Source organism: Phocoena sinus, chromosome X (genome assembly GCF_008692025.1).
Source record: "Phocoena sinus isolate mPhoSin1 chromosome X, mPhoSin1.pri, whole genome shotgun sequence".
Classification (NCBI taxonomy): domain Eukaryota; kingdom Metazoa; phylum Chordata; class Mammalia; order Artiodactyla; family Phocoenidae; genus Phocoena; species Phocoena sinus.
In genome coordinates, this window is record NC_045784.1 from 33,415,184 (window position 1) to 33,434,267 (window position 19,084).

Here is a 19,084-nt window from a genome sequence, read left to right on the forward strand (position 1 = left end):
ATAAAAGTAACTTGCGAGGACTGGGCAGGGGAAAACTCCAAAGTGTTCTTTACTTCATAAGTTTTAGTAACATGTTCTGGTTTAGAGAGTGGAAATGGGGACATCAGTGGTAACATCATAAGCTGAAGCAAGGAGACTCCTACAGGGATTTTTCAGGTCCTTAGAGAAACCAAACTTTAGTATGAATAAAGCAATAGCAAGAATGAAAAATGCAATTTAACTCGGGTCTAATTTTCTGTTTCTGCATATTAACAACTTATTTTTGATTTCTGAATATCAAAAACTTCAATCAGAATACTTTAAAAAATATTATTCTGCATGCACTTAACAAATATGACAAAAGACAAGAATCCAGTTGTCTTGTTCACATATATTTAAAATCGGCCAGGACAGATAATCACGAACACTTCACTGCATTGATCTGAGGGCACCCTACCTCTATGCACACGTTCATGTAACACTACTAGTAATTACCCTGGAGCACAAGCAAAACGGAGATGGAGGAATCACCCTACAAAGCAAGTTTAAGGGATTAAACGTCATCATCACTACTGAGGACAAAGCTGCTGCCTGTGGACAGGGGCCCTTCCTCCTTAACATTCCCTGAATCACCCACAGTCCCTCTCTCATCGGAATCTTCTTCCTTCTCATCTGACTCTTTGTCAAACCCCTTCTCAGAGCCTTCTTCATCAAACATTTTCCCAGAGCTGTCACCTTCGAATTCTGATTTTTCAGAGTTATTTTCTTCTACCTCTTTTTCATGAATGTTTGCATTAAGTTCCTTCGCAGAACTCTCTTCCTCAAAATCTTTCTCAAGGCCGTTCTCATCAGGATCTGTTTTGAGTCTCTTCTTTTTGGGCTCTCCTTCTGCACCATTCTCTCTCGACTCTTTTTTAGGACTACCCTCTTCATGCTCTTTCTCGGGGCTGCGTTCTCTGGACTCTCTGTCGGGGAAGTCTTCACGCGCTCTTTTGGGACAGCCTTCCTCAAACACTCTTTCGAGGCAGCTCTCTTCAGATTCCTTTTGGGGACAGCCTTCTTCAGCCTCTTTTTCAGGGCCACTTTCTTTAGCATCTTTTTCAGAAGCATCTTCTTCAAGTTCTCCCCCATCTTCTGTTTTTTCAAACTTCTTTTCATCTGTAGGTTCTTCAAATTCCATTTCAGTTGCGGCTTCTTGAACATTCATTTGAGATGTGCAAGGGTGAAACATATTTCTGGTGACGACAACTTGCTCGTGGCGCATTTGGGATGGGCCAGCTGTTCTCTCAGGTCTCCAATCCAAGTGCTTTTGCCACACAGACAGCTTTTTCTCGTAGTCTTTGCACTTCATTTTCTTCTTTGAGGTGTCATATTCCCCTTTCAGTGGAAACTTTGCCACCTCCACATGTAATCTGTAGCCTCTAATTTCATCATCATCCAAAAATGTTAATGCAAGCTCCACAGACTCTCTATTCAAATAACAGCAAAGTCCATCTCCTTTAAGATTTCCTTGATTATCTTTGTAAAGCTTGACCTTAAATTCCTCTGTTTGAGGATCTGTCATAATAATGCCAAATGTGGACATGAGCTGTATAAATTCATCCACTGTAATATCTGGAGGCAGACCAGAAACATACACATTTGTGTCTCTGCTTTCATCAGGATGAAACCATCCTGATTCACCCTTTCTCTTTTCTCCCCTCTTTTTGGTATCACTGGGTTCGGGGGATTTTCTTTGCGGAGGTTCCTCTGCAGTCCCAGCACTGACATCTTGGACATTCGCAGTAGAAGTAGACGCACCATCGTTAGAAAAGCCATAATTGGCCTGATATGGAGCAATAAAATCTTCAGTGATCTCGGGGAACCAAGCCTTCTTGTCCAGGTCCCACTCGTACGGGGTGTCAGTTGGCTGCTGCTGGAGAGAATCGTTTTCTTCACCGGGATCTTTCTTGGTGTCGCCGTCCTCAGCGCCTCCGCACAATTCTTGCATGCGCAACTGCTCATCAAACTCGTCGTTCCCATCCAAGTTGTTGCCGCTTATGTTGCCGACTTAGCCCAGGTGCAGCGTCCGGGAGAGTGAAGAGGCCGAAGTGACGCTGGCTCGCCCCGCTGGGTCTTGACACCGCCGCTCGATCCACAACGCGGCAGCAGCGGGCACAGGTGTTCTGTCCTCCCCGCCGGCCGATTCTAAGATGACTGCGGGTCCCGCTGCAACCTCTGGAAACCGCTTGACAACGGAGGCCCGCTCACGCTGACGCAGTCGCCATTGTTGACGGCAGTCGCCATTGTCGACGCAGCCGCCACTGTTGACGCGTCGTGACATCGCCATCCAGCAAGTCTTAATCCAAGCTGCTCTTCACTCCAACATTGATTTTCTCATTTGTAAACGGTTCCACTAACAATCCAACAAATATGTTTGGAATCATCCTTATCTCTTTTATTTCTTTTACTTCTCTAGTCCCCCATCTCCAGCTAGTCATGAAGCTCTAGAAATACTGTCCTCCTGATATTTCTTCCATCCATCCCTTCCTTTTCAGTCTGATTGCTATCAATAGTATCCATGCTTCTTATCTATTCATATCTGAATAGCTGACCTGGCTTACTATCTTGGCTCTTGCCACTCCTATTTCTGAAGTGTCAGTGCTGTCATACAATCATCTCCTTACCCCATCCGCGTAACTCCCACAACCTCAACCCTATTCAAAACCTTCAGTAACTCCTTGCTGCCTTCAGGTCAAAACTCCTTCACTTGACATTCAGGTTGCCTTCAGTAACTGACTATATAACTTTAAGCCATTTAATAAACAGATGCTCAACATCACTAATTATTAGAGAAATGCAAATCAAAACTACAGTGAGGTATCACCTCACACCAGTCAGAATGGCCACCATCAAAAAGTCTACAAATAACAAACGTTCGGGAGGATGTGGAGAAAAAGGAACCCTTTTCACTGGTTTCATCCCCACTATCGGTGGGAATGAAAATTGGTGCAGCCACTGTGGAAAACAGTATGGATGTTCCTCAAGAAACTAAAAATAGAACTACCATGTGATCCAGCAATTCCACTCCTGGATATATATCAACAAAAAAAACCGAAAACACTAATTTGAAAAGATACATGCACCACAATGTTCATAGCAGCACTATTTATAATAAAAGAAGCAACTCAAGTGCCCACCAACAGACTACTGGAGTAAGATGTAGTATATATACAATGGAATATTAGTCATAAAAAGAATGAAATACTGTCATTTGCAGCAACATAGATGGACCTAGACAATATTATGCTTAGTGAAATAAGTCAGAGAAAGGCAAATACTGTATAACACCACTTAAATATGGAATCTAAAAAGTAATGCAAATGGAAATATATGCAAGGCAGAAACAGACTCACAGATACAGAAAACAACTAGTGGTTGGTTACCAAAGGCGAGAGGGAATGGGGGAGGGGCAAGATAGGGGTATAGAATTAACAGATACAAACTACTATATATAAAACAGACAAACAACAAGGATACACTGCATAGCAAAAGGAATTATATCCATTATCTTGTAATGACCTATCACGGAGTATAATCTACAAAATACAGAATCACTATGCTATACAACTGAACCTAAGATAATGTAAATCACCTATACTTCAATAAAAAATTTAAGCTGTTTAATTTCCCTGAGCCTAAATGTCCCCACTTGTGAAATGGACTTAATAATACTAGACGAGGTCATCATTCTTGCATTACCCCACCCCCACCATGGGACCCAGATACTGCTTTCTCCTGAGTTACTACTGATGATTCACTAGGACCCCATATTGCACACTAACAGACTTAGATGAAGGTCTATTATCCTTTATTTCCAAAACTAGCTGCTTCACCCATGCTCTCCATCCATTACTCTTAGCCACCTCCCAAACTCTGTTCCCTCAATAACCTGGTTCCTTTTTACTGGCTCTTCTGCCAATGCTTTTCAAACATGTGTCGCCCCTTGCCCTTGTCCCCCAAAACAAGAAGTGGGAAAAAAACACATTTGGTTTGATTCCTCTGCCATTTTAGAAATCAATTATTTTTCTCCTTCCATTCAATACCAAACTTGTGAAAATTTTGATCTCAACACCTCCATTTTCTCAGCAGCCCTCTGCTCCTTAATCTCCTACCTTCTGTCTTCCATGATCATCAAAACACGGCAATTGTTCTCTCAAAGGTCACACATGACCTGCTCTTATCACTGTCTTTATTGTTGAACTCTGTAGTTTTCCCTGAGGTTGACCATCCCCCCTTCTTGACTTGTCTCTTCCTTGTGCTTAGTTTGTTTTGCTAACTGTCCAATTCTGGTTTTCTTCTTCCTTTCCTAACCAGTTATTAAATCTCTCCCCACTGATTCTTTATCTCATCCATGCAGGTGGGTATTAACTAAAGTTCTGTCTTCAGTCCTCTGTTCTTTCTGCCTCTAGCATTTTCTTGCTGCGGGGTGGGAAAATCTGACATAATGCCAGAGTGGCAAATTCAAGTGCTTACAAGGGCCAGACAGGTAATGTAGATAACTGAAGAAAAAGATGGATGCGTGTAAGATAGAAATAGGGAGTATAGGATGCTGGGGGTAAACTATAGCATTAGCTTCTATTTCTAAGGGATAGATGCTATACAGCCCCAGCCAATGTGTGCCGGGTTGGCCAAATGTGTCACCCCTGCCAATTTTTCATCAGAAATCTGAAGTCTGGATCTTTCTGCTAATTCTCAAAATTTCCAAATGTTAGTCACTGATTCATTTTTTTTTAATGATGTAGATTGTAGCAGTTAGGATTGACTAGGTTATACTGTATTTACACATGACCCCAGATTCTCAGCTTACAGCAAAAGGTTGTTCCTTCCCCACATTATAATCCCATCACAGGATAGTTGTATATCTGCTGCACATCACGTTTAGTCTAGGACTCGGGCTGACACAGCTACTTCTATATTCTACTTCTATCTAGAAGATGTTTAGACAGTGTTCTATTTACTACTTACTTGGCTATTTCTCTCTCTCATTTTAATACCGATCAGAATTCATGGTGCGTGTCCATCCCACCATGTATGTACAACTTTGATTCTACATCTGTTCATTTAACACCTAATGCTTATAAATATTTCTCAGTGACATTCTGCTTGGGTTCATCAATATTATATACATTTTATCAATTATGAAATCAATATTCACATATACTCTTCTCACATTTTATAATGTGAATACTACATTGTTGTATCAATTATTTGTAAAAATAAGACCATTAAAAAAAGAATTACTTTTTAAAAGTATGATCTAGTTAGGTCAGCTACAAAATGGGATAAATTTCAAAACAACTGTACTGAGAAAAAGGAGTCAGAGTTCTACTTGTATTAAAATTATAATGAATTAATTATGACATTTACTTTCTTAAGCAAAACTTGAAATCGGTAGCCCAAATAATGTTTAGCCCCATTTAATAATGAAAGGGTTATCCCCCTTATTAGCATCGTATCAAGCCCCCAAAACAGACTGAAAATTATTTACCAAAATTATAGGTAAAACTTTAGTTATGCTCTTTTGTCATGCTTCCCAACTGAACATACTTAAAATTTTTGCCATATTCATAAAAATTCACTGTGAAAGAGTCTTTCCATATCATATAACACAGGTGCAGAATAGCAGGGAGTTTCAAGTTCTTGGCAAATCTAGTGTGCAGAATAGGTCTGCGTGAGCAAAACTACACAGCACCATCAAATCCCCACACATATCTATTCAAGTAAGATTAATCTTTGCATTTCATGAATAGCGATTTAAAACGCACTCATACATGTAAAATAAGAAATCAAGCAACTTCTTTACATTTCCAAAAGAACAGGTAAAATTGTCTGGGACAGGAAATTTGTAGCTAGAAAGATTTGTAGCACAGATTTGCAGCACACTTCTGTTTCCAGTAATGGAGGAAGTTATCTGTAAATGGAAGCATGTGTATATACTTCACCCTCGTGAGAAGGGAACACAGCCATCAGGTTGTAGTATTCACCAACATCCTCACTGCAATCCACTACTCCCTTTTCACTCACTTCCGCACTTTCACTGACGTTACTTAGTGTCTGAATTCCTGACTTGCTCCCTGTGACTACTCTCATCCACGTCCTTGATTTAAATATTCACAAAGACTATCCATTCAAATCCTGGCACTAGCTCCGTTCGTCTGGTCCTCATCTCACTAGAGACACCAATCCCTACAGTCAGACTCTAGACTTTGTTCTGGGCAATAATTACATCATCTTCAAATCTCAATTTCAATTATTCCACCTTCCGATCCCTGCTTTTTACCTAGTTGATCACCCCTTTTCACATTCCCAAACCTCCAATCCTTCAATTCCAACACGTTTCCAATCCAGTGACCCTTACCACTCTTTCAGCATTAATCGTGCCTTGCTTTCAGTTCCTTACTTTCCCAGCTTAGACTCCACCGTCCTCTCCTATCCCTTCTTTGAGTCTACTTTTATTTAACTCCTTTGCCTCTCTCTCCCGCTCTTATATTCTTCTGAGAAAACCCCAGTCCTGGTTAAATCTTAATCTGTACTTGCATCCAAACAGTTAAATATGGCTAGAGAAAAACACATACCACACTGACTGCTTACATATGGCATGAATCTTAAATGAGCCTTCAACATTAGCTGAAAGTTCTGCCCCATTTCCCTCATCAATATATTTTCCCATTTTCCAATGATCATCTTATTTCTGTCATCAATTGTCCAATACCCTGTTTCCATTTCTCCTTCTCAAAGCATTGCTTTGTACTTCACGGATAAAATAAAAACATTTAGAAGAGAACCGTCTTTTCCTCCCATCACCACATCTACCAGGCCAGTGACATCTGTACCCATATTCTCTATCCCCTCGGAGACAAAGGATGAACTCTTTCTTCTACCGAGGCAAAGCCTTTCCTTTGTGCACTGGATCCCAACACTTTGCCAAATTAAATATTTGTGAACACAGCCTGAAGGGGTTAGTGCACCACGGCTAGCAGGGAGGGAGTCCGGGAGAAGTCTGGCACTGCCGAAGAGGCAAGAGACTTTTTCTTGCCTCTTTGTTTCCTGGTGCGCTAGGAGAGGGGATTATGAGCACTGCTTAAAGGAGCTCCAGAGACGGGCGCAAGCCGCGGCTAACAGCGCGGACAACACAGACGGGCATGAGACGCTAAGGCTGCTGCTGCCGCCACCAAGAAGCTTGTGTGCGAGCACAGGTCACTATCCACACCCCGCTTCCGGGGAGCCTGTGCAGCCCGCCACTGCCAGGGTCCCGGGATCCAGGGACAACTTACCCGGGACAACGCACGGCATGCCTCAGGCTGGTGCAACGTCACGCCGGCCTCTGCCGCCGCAGGGTCGCCCCGCATCCGTGCCCCTCCCTCCCCCCCGGCCTGAGTGAGCCAGAGACCCCGAATCAGCGGCTCCTTTAACCCCGTCCTGCCTGAGCGAAGAACAGACGCCCTCAGGCGACCTACACGCAGAGGCGGGGCCAAATACGAAGCTGAACCCCGGGAGCTGTGCGAACAAGGAAGAGAAAGGGAAATCTCTCCAGGCAACCTCAGAAGCAGCGGATTAAATCTCCACAATCAACTTGATGTGCCCTGCATCTGTGGAATACCTGAACAGACAACGAATCATCCCAAATTGAGGAGGTGGACTTTGAGAGCAAGATTTATTATTTTTCCCCCTTCTCCTCTTTTTGTGAGTGTGTTTGTGCATGCTTCTGTGTGAGATTTTGTCTGCATAGCTTTGCTTTCACCATGTGTCCTAGTGTTCTATCCGTCCGTTTTTTTTCTTTTAAAATTTTTTTTTCTTAATAATTATTTTTTATTTTAATAACTTTATTTTATCTTTCTTTTATTTTATCCTCTTTCTTTCCTTCTTTCTTCCTCCTTCTTTTCTTCCTTCCTTTCTTCCTCCCTCCCTCCCTCCGTCCCTCCCTTTCTCTCTCTCTCTCTCTCTCTCTCTCTCCTTCTTCTTTTTCTCCCTTTTATTCTCAGCAGTGTGGATGAAAGGCTCTTGGTGTTGCAGCCAGGTGTCAGTGCTGTGCCTCTGAGGTGGGAGAGCCAACTTCAGGACGCTGGCCCACAAGAGACCTCCCAGCTCCACATAACATCAAACGGCGAAAATCTCCCAGAGATCTCCATCTCAACACCAGCACCCACCTTCATTCAACGACCAGCAAACTACAGTGGTGGACACCCCATGCCAAACAACTAGCGAGGCAGGAACACAACCCCACCCATTAGCAGAGAGGCTGCCTAAAATCATAATAGGGCCACGGACACCCCAAAACACACCACCAGACGTGGACCTGCCCACCAGAAAGATCCAGCCTCATCCACCAGAACAAAGGCACTAGTCCCCTCCACCAGGAACCCTACACAACCCACTGAACCAACTTTAGCCACTGGGGACAGACACCAAAAACAACGGGAACTACGAACCTGCAGCCTGCAAAAAGGAGACCCCAAACACAGAAAGACAGGCAAAATGAGAAGACAGCAAAACACACAGTAGATGAAGGAGCAAGATAAAAACCCACCAGACCTAACAAATGAAGAGGAAATAAGCAGTCTACCTGAAAAAGAATTCAGAATAATGATAGTAAAGATGATACAAAATCTTGGAAATACAGAAAATACAAGAAACATTTGACAAGGACCTAGAAGAAGTAAAGATGAAACAAGCAAAGATGAACAACACAATAAATGAACGTAAAAATACTCTAGAAGGGATCAATAGCAGAATAACTGAGGCAGAAGAACGGATAAGTGACCTGGAAGATAAAATACTGCAAATAACTACTGCAGAGAAGAATAAAGAGAAAAGAATGAAAAGCACTAAGGACAGTCTCAGAGACCTCTGGGACAACATTAAATGCACCAACAATCGAATTATAGGGGTTCCAGAGAAGAAGAGAAAAAGAAAGGGACTGAGAAAATATTTGAAGAGTTTATAGTTGTAAAGTTCCCTAATATGGGAAAGGAAATAGTTAAGTCCAGGAAGCACAGAAAGTCCCATACAGGATAAATCCAAGGAGAATCACGCCAAGACACATATTAATCAAACTGTCAAAAATGAAATACAAAGAAAATATATTAAAAGCAGCAAGGGTAAAACAACAAACAACACACAAGGGAATCCCCATAAGGTTAACAGCTGACCTTTCAGCAGAAACTCTGCAAGCCAGAAGGGAGTGGCAGGACACACTTAAAGTGATGAAGGAGAAAAACCTACAACCAAGATTACTCTACCCAGCAAGGATCTCATTCAGATTTGATGGAGAAATTAAAACCTTTACAGACAAGCAAAAGCTGAGAGAGTTCAGCACCACCAAACCAGCTTTACAACAAATGCTAAAGGAACTTCTCTAGGCAAGAAACACAAGACAAGGAAAAGACCTACAATAACAAACCCAAAACAATTAAGACAATGGGAATAGGAACATACATGTCGAGAATTACCTTAAATGTAAATGGATTAAATGCTCCCACCAAAAGACACAGACTGGCTGAGTGGATACAAAAACAAGACCCATATATATGCTGTCTACAAGAGCCCCACTTCAGACCTAGAAACACATACAGACTGAAAGTAAGGGGATGGAAAAAGATATTTCATGCAAATGGAAACCAAAAGAAAGCTGGAGTAGCAATTCTCATATCAGACCAAATAGACTTTAAAATAAAGACTATTACAAGAGACAAAGAAGGACACTACATAATGATCAAGGGATCGATGCAAGAAGAAGATATAACAATTGTAAATATTTATGCACCCAACATAGAAGCACCTCAATACATAAGGCAAATACTAACAGCCATAAAAGGGGAAATCGATAGTAACACATTCATAGTAGGGGACTTTAACACCCCACTTTCACCAATGGACAGATCATCCAAAATGAAAATAAATAAGGAAACACAAGCTTTAAATGATACATTAAACATGATGGACTTAATTGATATTAATAGGACATTCCATCCAAAAACAACAGAATACATATTTTTCTCAAGTGCTCATGGAACATTCTCCAGGATAGATCATATCTTGGGTCACAAATCAAGGCTTGGTAAATTTACGAAAATTGAAATTGTATCAAGTATCTTTTCCGACCACAATGCTAAGAGACTAGATATCTACTACAGGAAAGTATCTGTAAAAAACTACAAACACATGGAGGCTAAACAATACACTACTTAATAACGAAGTGATCACTGAAGAAATCAAAGAGGACATCAAAAACTACCTAGAAACAAATGACAATAGGGACACGACAACCCAAAACCTGTGGGATACAGCAGAAGCAGTTCTAAGGGAGAAGTTTATAGCAATGCAATCCTAGCTTAAGAAACAAGAAACATCTTGAATAAACAACCTAACCTTGCACCTAAAGCAATTAGAGAAAGAAGAACAAAAAAACCCCAAAGTTAGCAGAAGGAAAGAAATCATAAAGATCAGATCAGAAATAAATGAAAAAGAAGTGAAGGAAACGATAGCAAAGATCAATAAAGCTAAAAGCTGGTTCTTTGAGAAGACCACCAAAATGATAAACCATTAGCCAGACTCATCACGAAAAAAAGGGAGAAGACGCAAAGCAACAGAATTAGAAATGAAAAAGGAGAAGTAACAACTGACACTGCAGAAATACAAAAAATCATGAGAGATTACTACAAGCAACTCTATGCCGATATACTGGATAACGTGGAAGAAATGGACAAATTCTTAGAAATCCACAACCTGCCAAGACTGAATCAGGGAGAAATAGAAAATATGAACAAACCAATCACAAGCACTGAAATTGAAACTGTGATTAAAAATCTTCCAGGAAACAAGCGCCCAGGACCAGATGGCTTCACAGGTGACTTCTATCAAACATGTAGAGAAGAGCTAACACCTATCCTTCTCAAACTCTTCCAAATATAGCAGAGGGAGGAAGACTCCCAAACTCCTTCTACGAGGCCACCGTCACCCTGACACCAAAATCAGACAAGGATGTCACAAAGAAAGAAAACTACAGGCCAATATCACTGATGAACATAGATGCAAAAATCCTCAACAAAATACTAGCAAACAGGATCCAACAACACATTAAAAGGATCATACACCATGATCAAGTGGGGTTTATTCCAGGAATGCAAGAATTCTTCTATATATGCAAATCAATCAACATAATACACCATATTAACAAACTGAAGGAGAAAAACCATATGATCACCTCAGTAGATGCAGAGAAAGCTTTCGACAAAATTCAACACCCATTTATGATAAAAAAAACCCTGCAGAAACTAGGCATAGAGGGAACTTTCCTCAACATAATAAAGGCCATGTATAACAAACCCACAGCCAACATCATCCTCAATACTGAAAAACTGAAAGCATTTCCACTAAGATCAGGAACAAGACAAGGTTGCCCACTCTCACCACTCTTATTCAACATAGTTTTGGAAGTTTTAGCCACAGCAATCAGAGAAGAAAAGGAAATAAAAGGAATCCAAATCAGAAAAGAAGAAGTAAAGCTGTCCCTGTTTGCAGATGACATGATACTATACATAGAGAATCCTAAAGATGCTACCAGAAAACTACTAGAGCTAATCAATGAATTTGGTAAAGTAGCAGGATACAAAATTAATGCACAGAAATCTCTGGCATTCCTATACACTAATGATGAAAAATCTGAAAGTGAAATCAAGAAAACACTCCCATTTACCACTGCAACAAAAAGAATAAAATATCTAGGAATAAACCTACCTAAGCAGACAAAAGACCTGTATGCAGAAAATTATAAGACACTAAAGAAAGAAATTAAAGATGATACAAACAGAGGCAGAGATATACCCCGTTCTTGGATTGGAAGAATCGACATGGTGAAAATGACTCTACTACCCAAAGCAATCTACAGATTCAATGCAATCCCTATCAAACTACCACTGGCATTTTTCACAGAACTAGAACAAAAAATTTCGCAATTTGTATGGAAACACAAAAGACCCCAAAGAGCCAAAGCAATCTTCAGAACGAAAAACGGAGCTGGAGGAATCAGGCTCCCTGACTTCGGAGTATACTACGAAGCTACAGTAATCAAGACAGTATGGTACTGGCACAAAAACAGAAATCTAGATCAACGGAACACGACAGGAAGCCCAGAGATAAACCCACACACATATGGTCACCTTATCTTTGACAAAGGAGACAGGAATGTACAGTGGAGAAAGGACAGCCTCTTCAATAAGTGGTGCTGGGCAAACTCGACAGGTATATGTAAAAGTATGAGATTAGAACACTCCCTGACACCATACACAAAAATAAATTCAAGATGGATTAAAGACCTAAATGTAAGGCCAGAAACTATCAAACTCTTAGAGGAAAACAGAGGCAGAACACTCTATGACATACATCACAGCAAGATCCTTTTGGACCCACCTCCTTGAGAAATGGAAATAAAAACAAAAACAAACAAATGGGACCTAATGAAACTTCAAAGCTTTTGCACAGCAAAGGCAACCATAAACAAGACCAAAAGACAACCCTCAGAATGGGAGAAAATATTTGCAAATGAAGCAACTGACAAAGGATTAATCTCCAAAATTTAAAAGCAGCTCATGCAGCTCAATATCAAAAAAACAAACAACCCAATCCAAAAATGGGAAGAAGACCTAAATAGACATTTCTCCACAGAAGATATACAGATTGCCAAGAAACACATGAAAGAATGCTCAACATCATTAATTATTACAGAAATGCAAATCAGAATTACAATGAGATATCATCTCACACCGGTCAGAATGGCCATCATCAAAAAATCTACAAACAATAGATGCTGGAGAGGGTGGGCAGAAAAGGGAACACTCTTGCACTGCTGGTGGGAATGTGAATTGGTACAGCCACTATGGAGAACAGTATTGAGCTTCCTTAAAAAACTACAAATAGAACTACCATATGACCCAGCAATCCCACTCCTGGGCATATACCCTGAGAAAACCATAATTCAAAAAGAGTCATGTACCAAAATGTTCACTGCAGCTCTATTTACAATAGCCAGATGGAAATAATCTAAGTGTCCATCATCGGATGAATGGATAAAAAAGATGAGGCACATATATACAATGGTATATTACTCACCCATAAAAAGAAACGAAAGTGAGCTATTTGTAATGAGGTGGATGGACCTAGAGTTTGTCATACAGAGTGAAGTAAGTCAGAAAGAGAAAGACAAATACCGTATGCTAACACATATATATGTGATTTAAGAAAAAAAATGTCATGAAGATCCTTGGGTAAGACAGGAATAAAGACACAGACCTACTAAAGAATGGACTTGAGGATATGGGGAGCGGGAAGGGTACACTGTGACAAAGCACGAGAGAGTCATGGACATATATACACTACAGAACGTAAGGTAGAGAGCTAGTGGGAAGCAGCCGCATAGCACAGGGAGATCAGCTCGGTTCTTTGTGACCGCCTGGAGGGGTGGGATAGGGAGGGTGGCAGGGAGGGAGATGCAAGAGGGAAGAGATATGGGAATATATGTATATGTAAAACTGATTCACATTGTTATAAAGCAGAAACCAACACACCATTGTAAAGCAATTATACTCCGATGAAGATGTAACAAAAAAAGAAGGAAGAATTCAGATTTATTAAACCTAATTAAGAATAATAAAAAAAGAAGATGTGGCACATATATACAATGGAATATTACTCAGCCATAAAAAGAAACGAAACTGAGTTATTTCTAGTGAGGTGGATGGACCTAGAGTCTGTTATACAGAATGAAATAAGTCAGAAAGAGAAAGACAAATACCGTATGCTAACACATATATATGGAATCTAAGAAAAAAAACTTACATGAAGAACCTAGGGGTAAGACGGGAATAAAGACACAGACCTACTAGAGGATGAACTTGAGGATATGGGGAGGGGGAAGGGCAAGCTGTGACAAAGTGATAGAGTGGCATGGACATATATACACTACTAAATGTAAAACAGACAGGTAATGGGAAACAGTTGCATAGCACAGGGAGATCAGCTCGGTGATTTGTGACCACCTAGAGGGGTGGGATAGGGAGGGTGGGAGGTAGGGAGATGCAAGAGGTAGGATATATGGGAACATATGTATCTGTATAAGTGATTCACTTTGTTATAAAGCAGAAACCAACACACCATTGTAAAGCAATTATACTCCAATAAAGATGTTAAAAAAAAAAAAGTAAATCAGCTATATGTATGCATATATTCCCATATCCCCTCCCTCTTGCGTCTCCCTCCCACCCTCCCTATCCCACCCCTCTAGGTGTGACCCCACCAATTTTTATCTTCAGTGGTGAACTCCAGATCTATATAATCAGTTTCCCATATGACACCTCTACTAGCATGTATAATAGGAATTTAAAATAAAGCATTATCTTCCACATATAAGCAATATCATATGATATTTGTCTTTCTTTTTGACTTACTTCTCTTAGTATCATAATCTCTAGTTCCATCCATGTTGCTGCAAATGGCATTATTTCATTGTTTTTTATGGCAGAGTAATATTCCATTGTGTGTGTGTGTGTGTGTGTGTGTGTGTGTATGTGTGTATTCATTCCACATCTTTACCACTTACATGTGAAATCTAAAATATGACACAAATTAACTTATTTACAAAACGAAGTAGATTGACAGGCATAGAAACAAATTTATAGCTACCCAAGGGGATAGGTGGGGGTAGGGATTAATTAGGAGTTAGGGATGAACAGATATACACTACTAAAAATAAAAAATAGATAAACAACAAGGACCTATGGTATACCACAGGCAACTATATTCAAGATCTTGTAGTAACCTATAATGGAAAAGAACCTGAAAAAGAATATATGTATGTATAACTGAGTCACTTTGCTGTACACCTGAAACTACCACAACATTGTAAATCAACTATACTTCAATGAAAGAAAGAAAGAAAGGGCGTTATCACAAGAACACATAAATTCCTACTTCTAAATTTGCTCTTCTTGCCATATTCCCCATTTTGGTAAATGGCATCACCGCTCGGCCAATTGCTCAGGCCAGCCTTGACTTCTCTAATTCCATGCTGAAGTTGGATATAACTTCACGATATATTCCCAAAGGGAGCGCTTCTCACCATCTCTACCCTTACTGCTCTTCTCTGAGCCACCATATCTTGCCACACAATAGCAAGGGCCTCTTACCTTGCTTTCGCGACTGCAATTCTTTTCACACTGTAGAATATTTTCCACACAGTAAACCAGAGTCATCTTTTAAACATCAACATCAGGTCCCATTCCTCCCCAATTACAACGCTCAGAAGGCTCCATTACACTTGGAAGAAAATCTAAAGTCTCCATTGAGAATGAGAAATACCCCATTTCAGAGCTTTTTGAATTTGCTCTTCCTTCTGTCTGCAATGTTCTTTTCCTAGATGTTCATACGGTTCGCTTTATTCAGGTATCGCTCAAATGTCGCTTCTCTGGAGAGTCCTTCTCACACTACCACACCCCAATTATCACCGTCTATCACCCTCTACCACCTTCCCCTGCTTTACCTTTAAATGTATCTCTACGAGATGTGGTATGTATATCTATGTTGATGTCTGTATTTCCTCTCTTCTCTAGGCTTAACCATCTCTGAAAACAGAGACATTTTAAATTAGCCTCTAAGTTCTCACTACATAGAAAATGCAGAGCACAAAGTAGATGCTCAATAACTATTTGCTGAATGAATTAATAGAGGAGACGCTTTTCTAAATGATAGGATTGATGAAGAGTCTACAATTTTTCCCTCACATTTTAACAATGAAAACCCGTTCTACCCTCATCTTCTTTTCCCATAATGTGAAACAATCCCTACCAGAAGTGGTCTCTTCCTCTTCAAAAGATCTCATTCGTTTTCCTTCTTTTTACTGATCAAATACAATTTATCAGAGTTTCTTGTATTATAATACATGCCTTTCTCAGAGTTTCCACTGCAGTCACATCCAAAACAAGGGCTATGTGTCATTTCCTTTGTATGTAAGGTTAATACTATATGTCCCAGTCAATGTGCTCATTATCTACTTTACCCCATTGGATTCTAATACAAATCACCCACTCTAAATAACAGGCCCTCAAATACTCAACTGCATGAATGAATGAGTTTATCTCTGAAATAAATAAATCAGGTAAATCAAACTGTAGTGTGAAATGACTCCACGGGCAGTATTTCATTAGAAGAGCTGTGATGTGCAAGGCAGGTAAGAAAGGACATTTAAGTCTCCCATTTAACCCAAAGTAGAATCAATTATCTACAGTTTCCTCAATTCTAAAAGTGTATTCAAGAATATGTACAAGTCATAGAAATAGCAACCCTTTTATAGTCAAAAGGCACACACTAGAATATCTTCTTTTCCATATTTTGGTTATGTGACCTTGTACTTCAAGAAGCATGTCTCCTCGTCTATACAATGGAGGCTATATTAGCAAACTCAAACTTTGCTGAAAATTAAAGGATTACTTTATATAAGTGCCTAATACCACCAACATCACAGAACAGATACTCAGCATACATTTGGGAAAGAGGAGGGAGTAAGGAAGAAGGGTCCTAAAAAGGTACCCAGGAAAAAAGCCAAGAAGAAAAAAAAAAAAAAAAACACTTTTTGACGGTGTTTATCCAGGCTGATAGCCTTCAACTAAACCTCACTCAATCCTAGCTTTTGCTTAAGATGAAAATGTGCACTTGCAAAATAAGAATCACTAATAAGGCCTCCTATCGCTTATCGGTGAAAATAAAAGTTTCCTTGGAGAAATTATATGGGTTCCTTCACTGCAGCAATTACCCACATTGGTATTAGTTGTCATACAGGTATAAACAGACGCAAACAGAATTTAGACTTCTTAACACCAGGGAGACTTCATAATCCATAGTTTTTAGAAGGAGAAGAAAGTAGGGAGAGCCTGATGTATAACTGTGTTAGTGTAGCTACTAACACATTCACAATCTTTGGGGGGCTTTTTGTTTGCTTTCAGGTTTATAACACAGAGAAACCCCAAAGACTTATTATCTCCATTTTATAACTGAGAAAACTCCAGGTAACTGAATTATCTAAGGTCAAGTGTGAGGTCAAAGTCTTCTAGTTGTGTGTATTATTTCCACACTGACACTCAGCAGTATCATGGACAATGAAATACTCACCTTGAAACCTTGGACCCCAACCACTGAAAGTACAGGAAGATCATTCCCAGCACCAGGGCCTCTAGCAAAGGAAACATAAAGATGGACTTTCATTTTCTGGAACCAGTTGTACCCTGCTCTTCCATCTCGCCTGTTACAGCCACCACAGCTTTGTCAGTTGTGTGGCAGGAGCAGGGATAAATTAGATTCAACTCTGGAAGGATGCAAAAATCACAAACCCAGTAGAATTGGATATCATGGCCAGCGATACCCATGTCACGCTCTCCTGACCTCTTCCCATTTAAGCAGAGGATAAGGATGTTGTTCTCTTTTCAATCTATCATTACAGTAACTAAAGAATCTTTAGTGTGTATGATAAAAACCAGGCCTTTAACTAAGGAAAATATTTATAGCACCATTTGTAATAGTTATAGCATACCCAACAAATCTTTGCGTTGTGAGGAAGAAATTGATAGCACATGGAAGGATTGAAAGATAATGAAATAGCTACTCTTAGAGTTCACTAGCTTACATAATGGGAAATCTGCTCAGCCATCCAGGGGGCTGTATGCTGGGCTCCTAAGCCAGGCGAGTCTGTGCACGGGGATCCAAGATTTTGCAGAGTCACTGTTTGGGTTCCTGGCTGGGCAAGCCTAGAGGCTGCACTCTGCAGTTGGATGGGGCTGCTGGCTTGCGACCCTGCCTAAGCAGGGATAGAGGACGAGTTCCATGGCTGGGCCAGACTGCTGGCTGGGGACCCGATCTGGCTAGAGCTGCCCCTGTGCTCCCTGGCCAGATGAGATTACTGGCTCCACACCACAGGTGGAAGGAACTGCTGGCTGTGCTCTCTGATTGGGTACCACTGCCGTCAGGTACACAGTCCATCACAATCTCCATGCTGGAAGCCGGAAGCCCTGTCCCCGCCCCCTTTATTTCAAGCTGATACCAGGTGGTTGAGCTCTCCCTTTTCTCCCAGTGTTCCTCGAGAAGGATGGATGTGGACCTCATGGGAAGCTTCCCAGAATGTTGTGGAACCCGGATGCTCACGCTGGGGTCTCTTTTCTCTACTGGAGAAACCTCTTGGTGCGGCTGCGTGCTGGCCTGCAGGAAGGGCTACGTGGTCAAAGTGAAGCTGCCTTGTGGTCCACAGGGGGGTGTTTCGGCCTCACTTCTGGCTCCTGGGATTTTTTTTTTTTTTTCCCCACAGAGGGCTTCTTGTCTGTGGAGAGTTGCTAGTTTGTATTTCCTTGAGGAACACTAAAGCCGGGAACCTCTGATTCCACAATCTTGCTGATTTCACACCCCTCTTCCCCAATCAGACCTTCTTTCTAGCATGTGGGGAAAGTAACTAACCTAAAAAACACTCAACGGACTTCCCTGGTGTTCCAGTGGTTGAGACTCTGCACTTCCACTGCAGGGGGTGCGGGTTCTATCACTGGTCAGGGAACTGAGAACCCACACGTGCCGCGTGGTGTGGCCAAAAAAAAAAAAAAAAGCCTATAAAATTTTTAATAAACCTCAAATCTACTATACACTGCATATTTGCATTCTTTCCTTCATATCCTTAAATAAAAACATATTCAGCTTTGTGAGCTATCATATTTTTCATCATACAGTACAGAATACCAGTACCAGTATTTAATGGATCTGGATTCAATAGACTAAAGGTCTATACTCTTGAAGTAATTTTAAATAATATCTATTACTTTACTACTACACTAAAATAATTTAAAATAAAAGCATTAAAATTAAGATCTACCACTCTTTGCACCGTTATTATTATTACGCCCCAAGTAGAGAAAGCTCTGCAATAGAAATAAATAGACATGATCTAATGTCCCTGACCTTAGGAAGTTTGCAATTTCCTTAGAATGAAAAGACAGATACACTTGAAATTAAATAGCAGCTCAGGGCTATAATATTACAA

General features: G+C 40.6%; 1 protein-coding gene across 1 annotated transcript; it reads right to left on the bottom strand.

The window, feature by feature from the left end:
* Positions 1-532: 532 nt before the first annotated feature.
* Positions 533-2,302, bottom strand: LOC116747057 (HIV Tat-specific factor 1-like). Its single transcript, XM_032618886.1, has 2 exons — positions 2,101-2,302; positions 533-2,028 (listed from the first exon to the last, which is right to left on the bottom strand). Exons 1-2 carry the CDS (start codon positions 2,300-2,302, stop codon positions 533-535), a joined length of 1,698 nt encoding a protein of 565 aa, XP_032474777.1.
* Between the last annotated feature and the right edge of the window lie 16,782 nt (positions 2,303-19,084).

Coding starts and splice junctions, on each gene's coding strand:
- LOC116747057 (XM_032618886.1), bottom strand. CDS start 2,302: ATGTCACGACGCGTCAACAGTGGCGGCTGCGTCGACAATGGCGACTGC. Junction 2,029..2,100: donor GTTGTGGATCGAGCGGCGGT/GTCAAGACCCAG, acceptor ACCTGGGCTAAG/TCGGCAACATAAGCGGCAAC.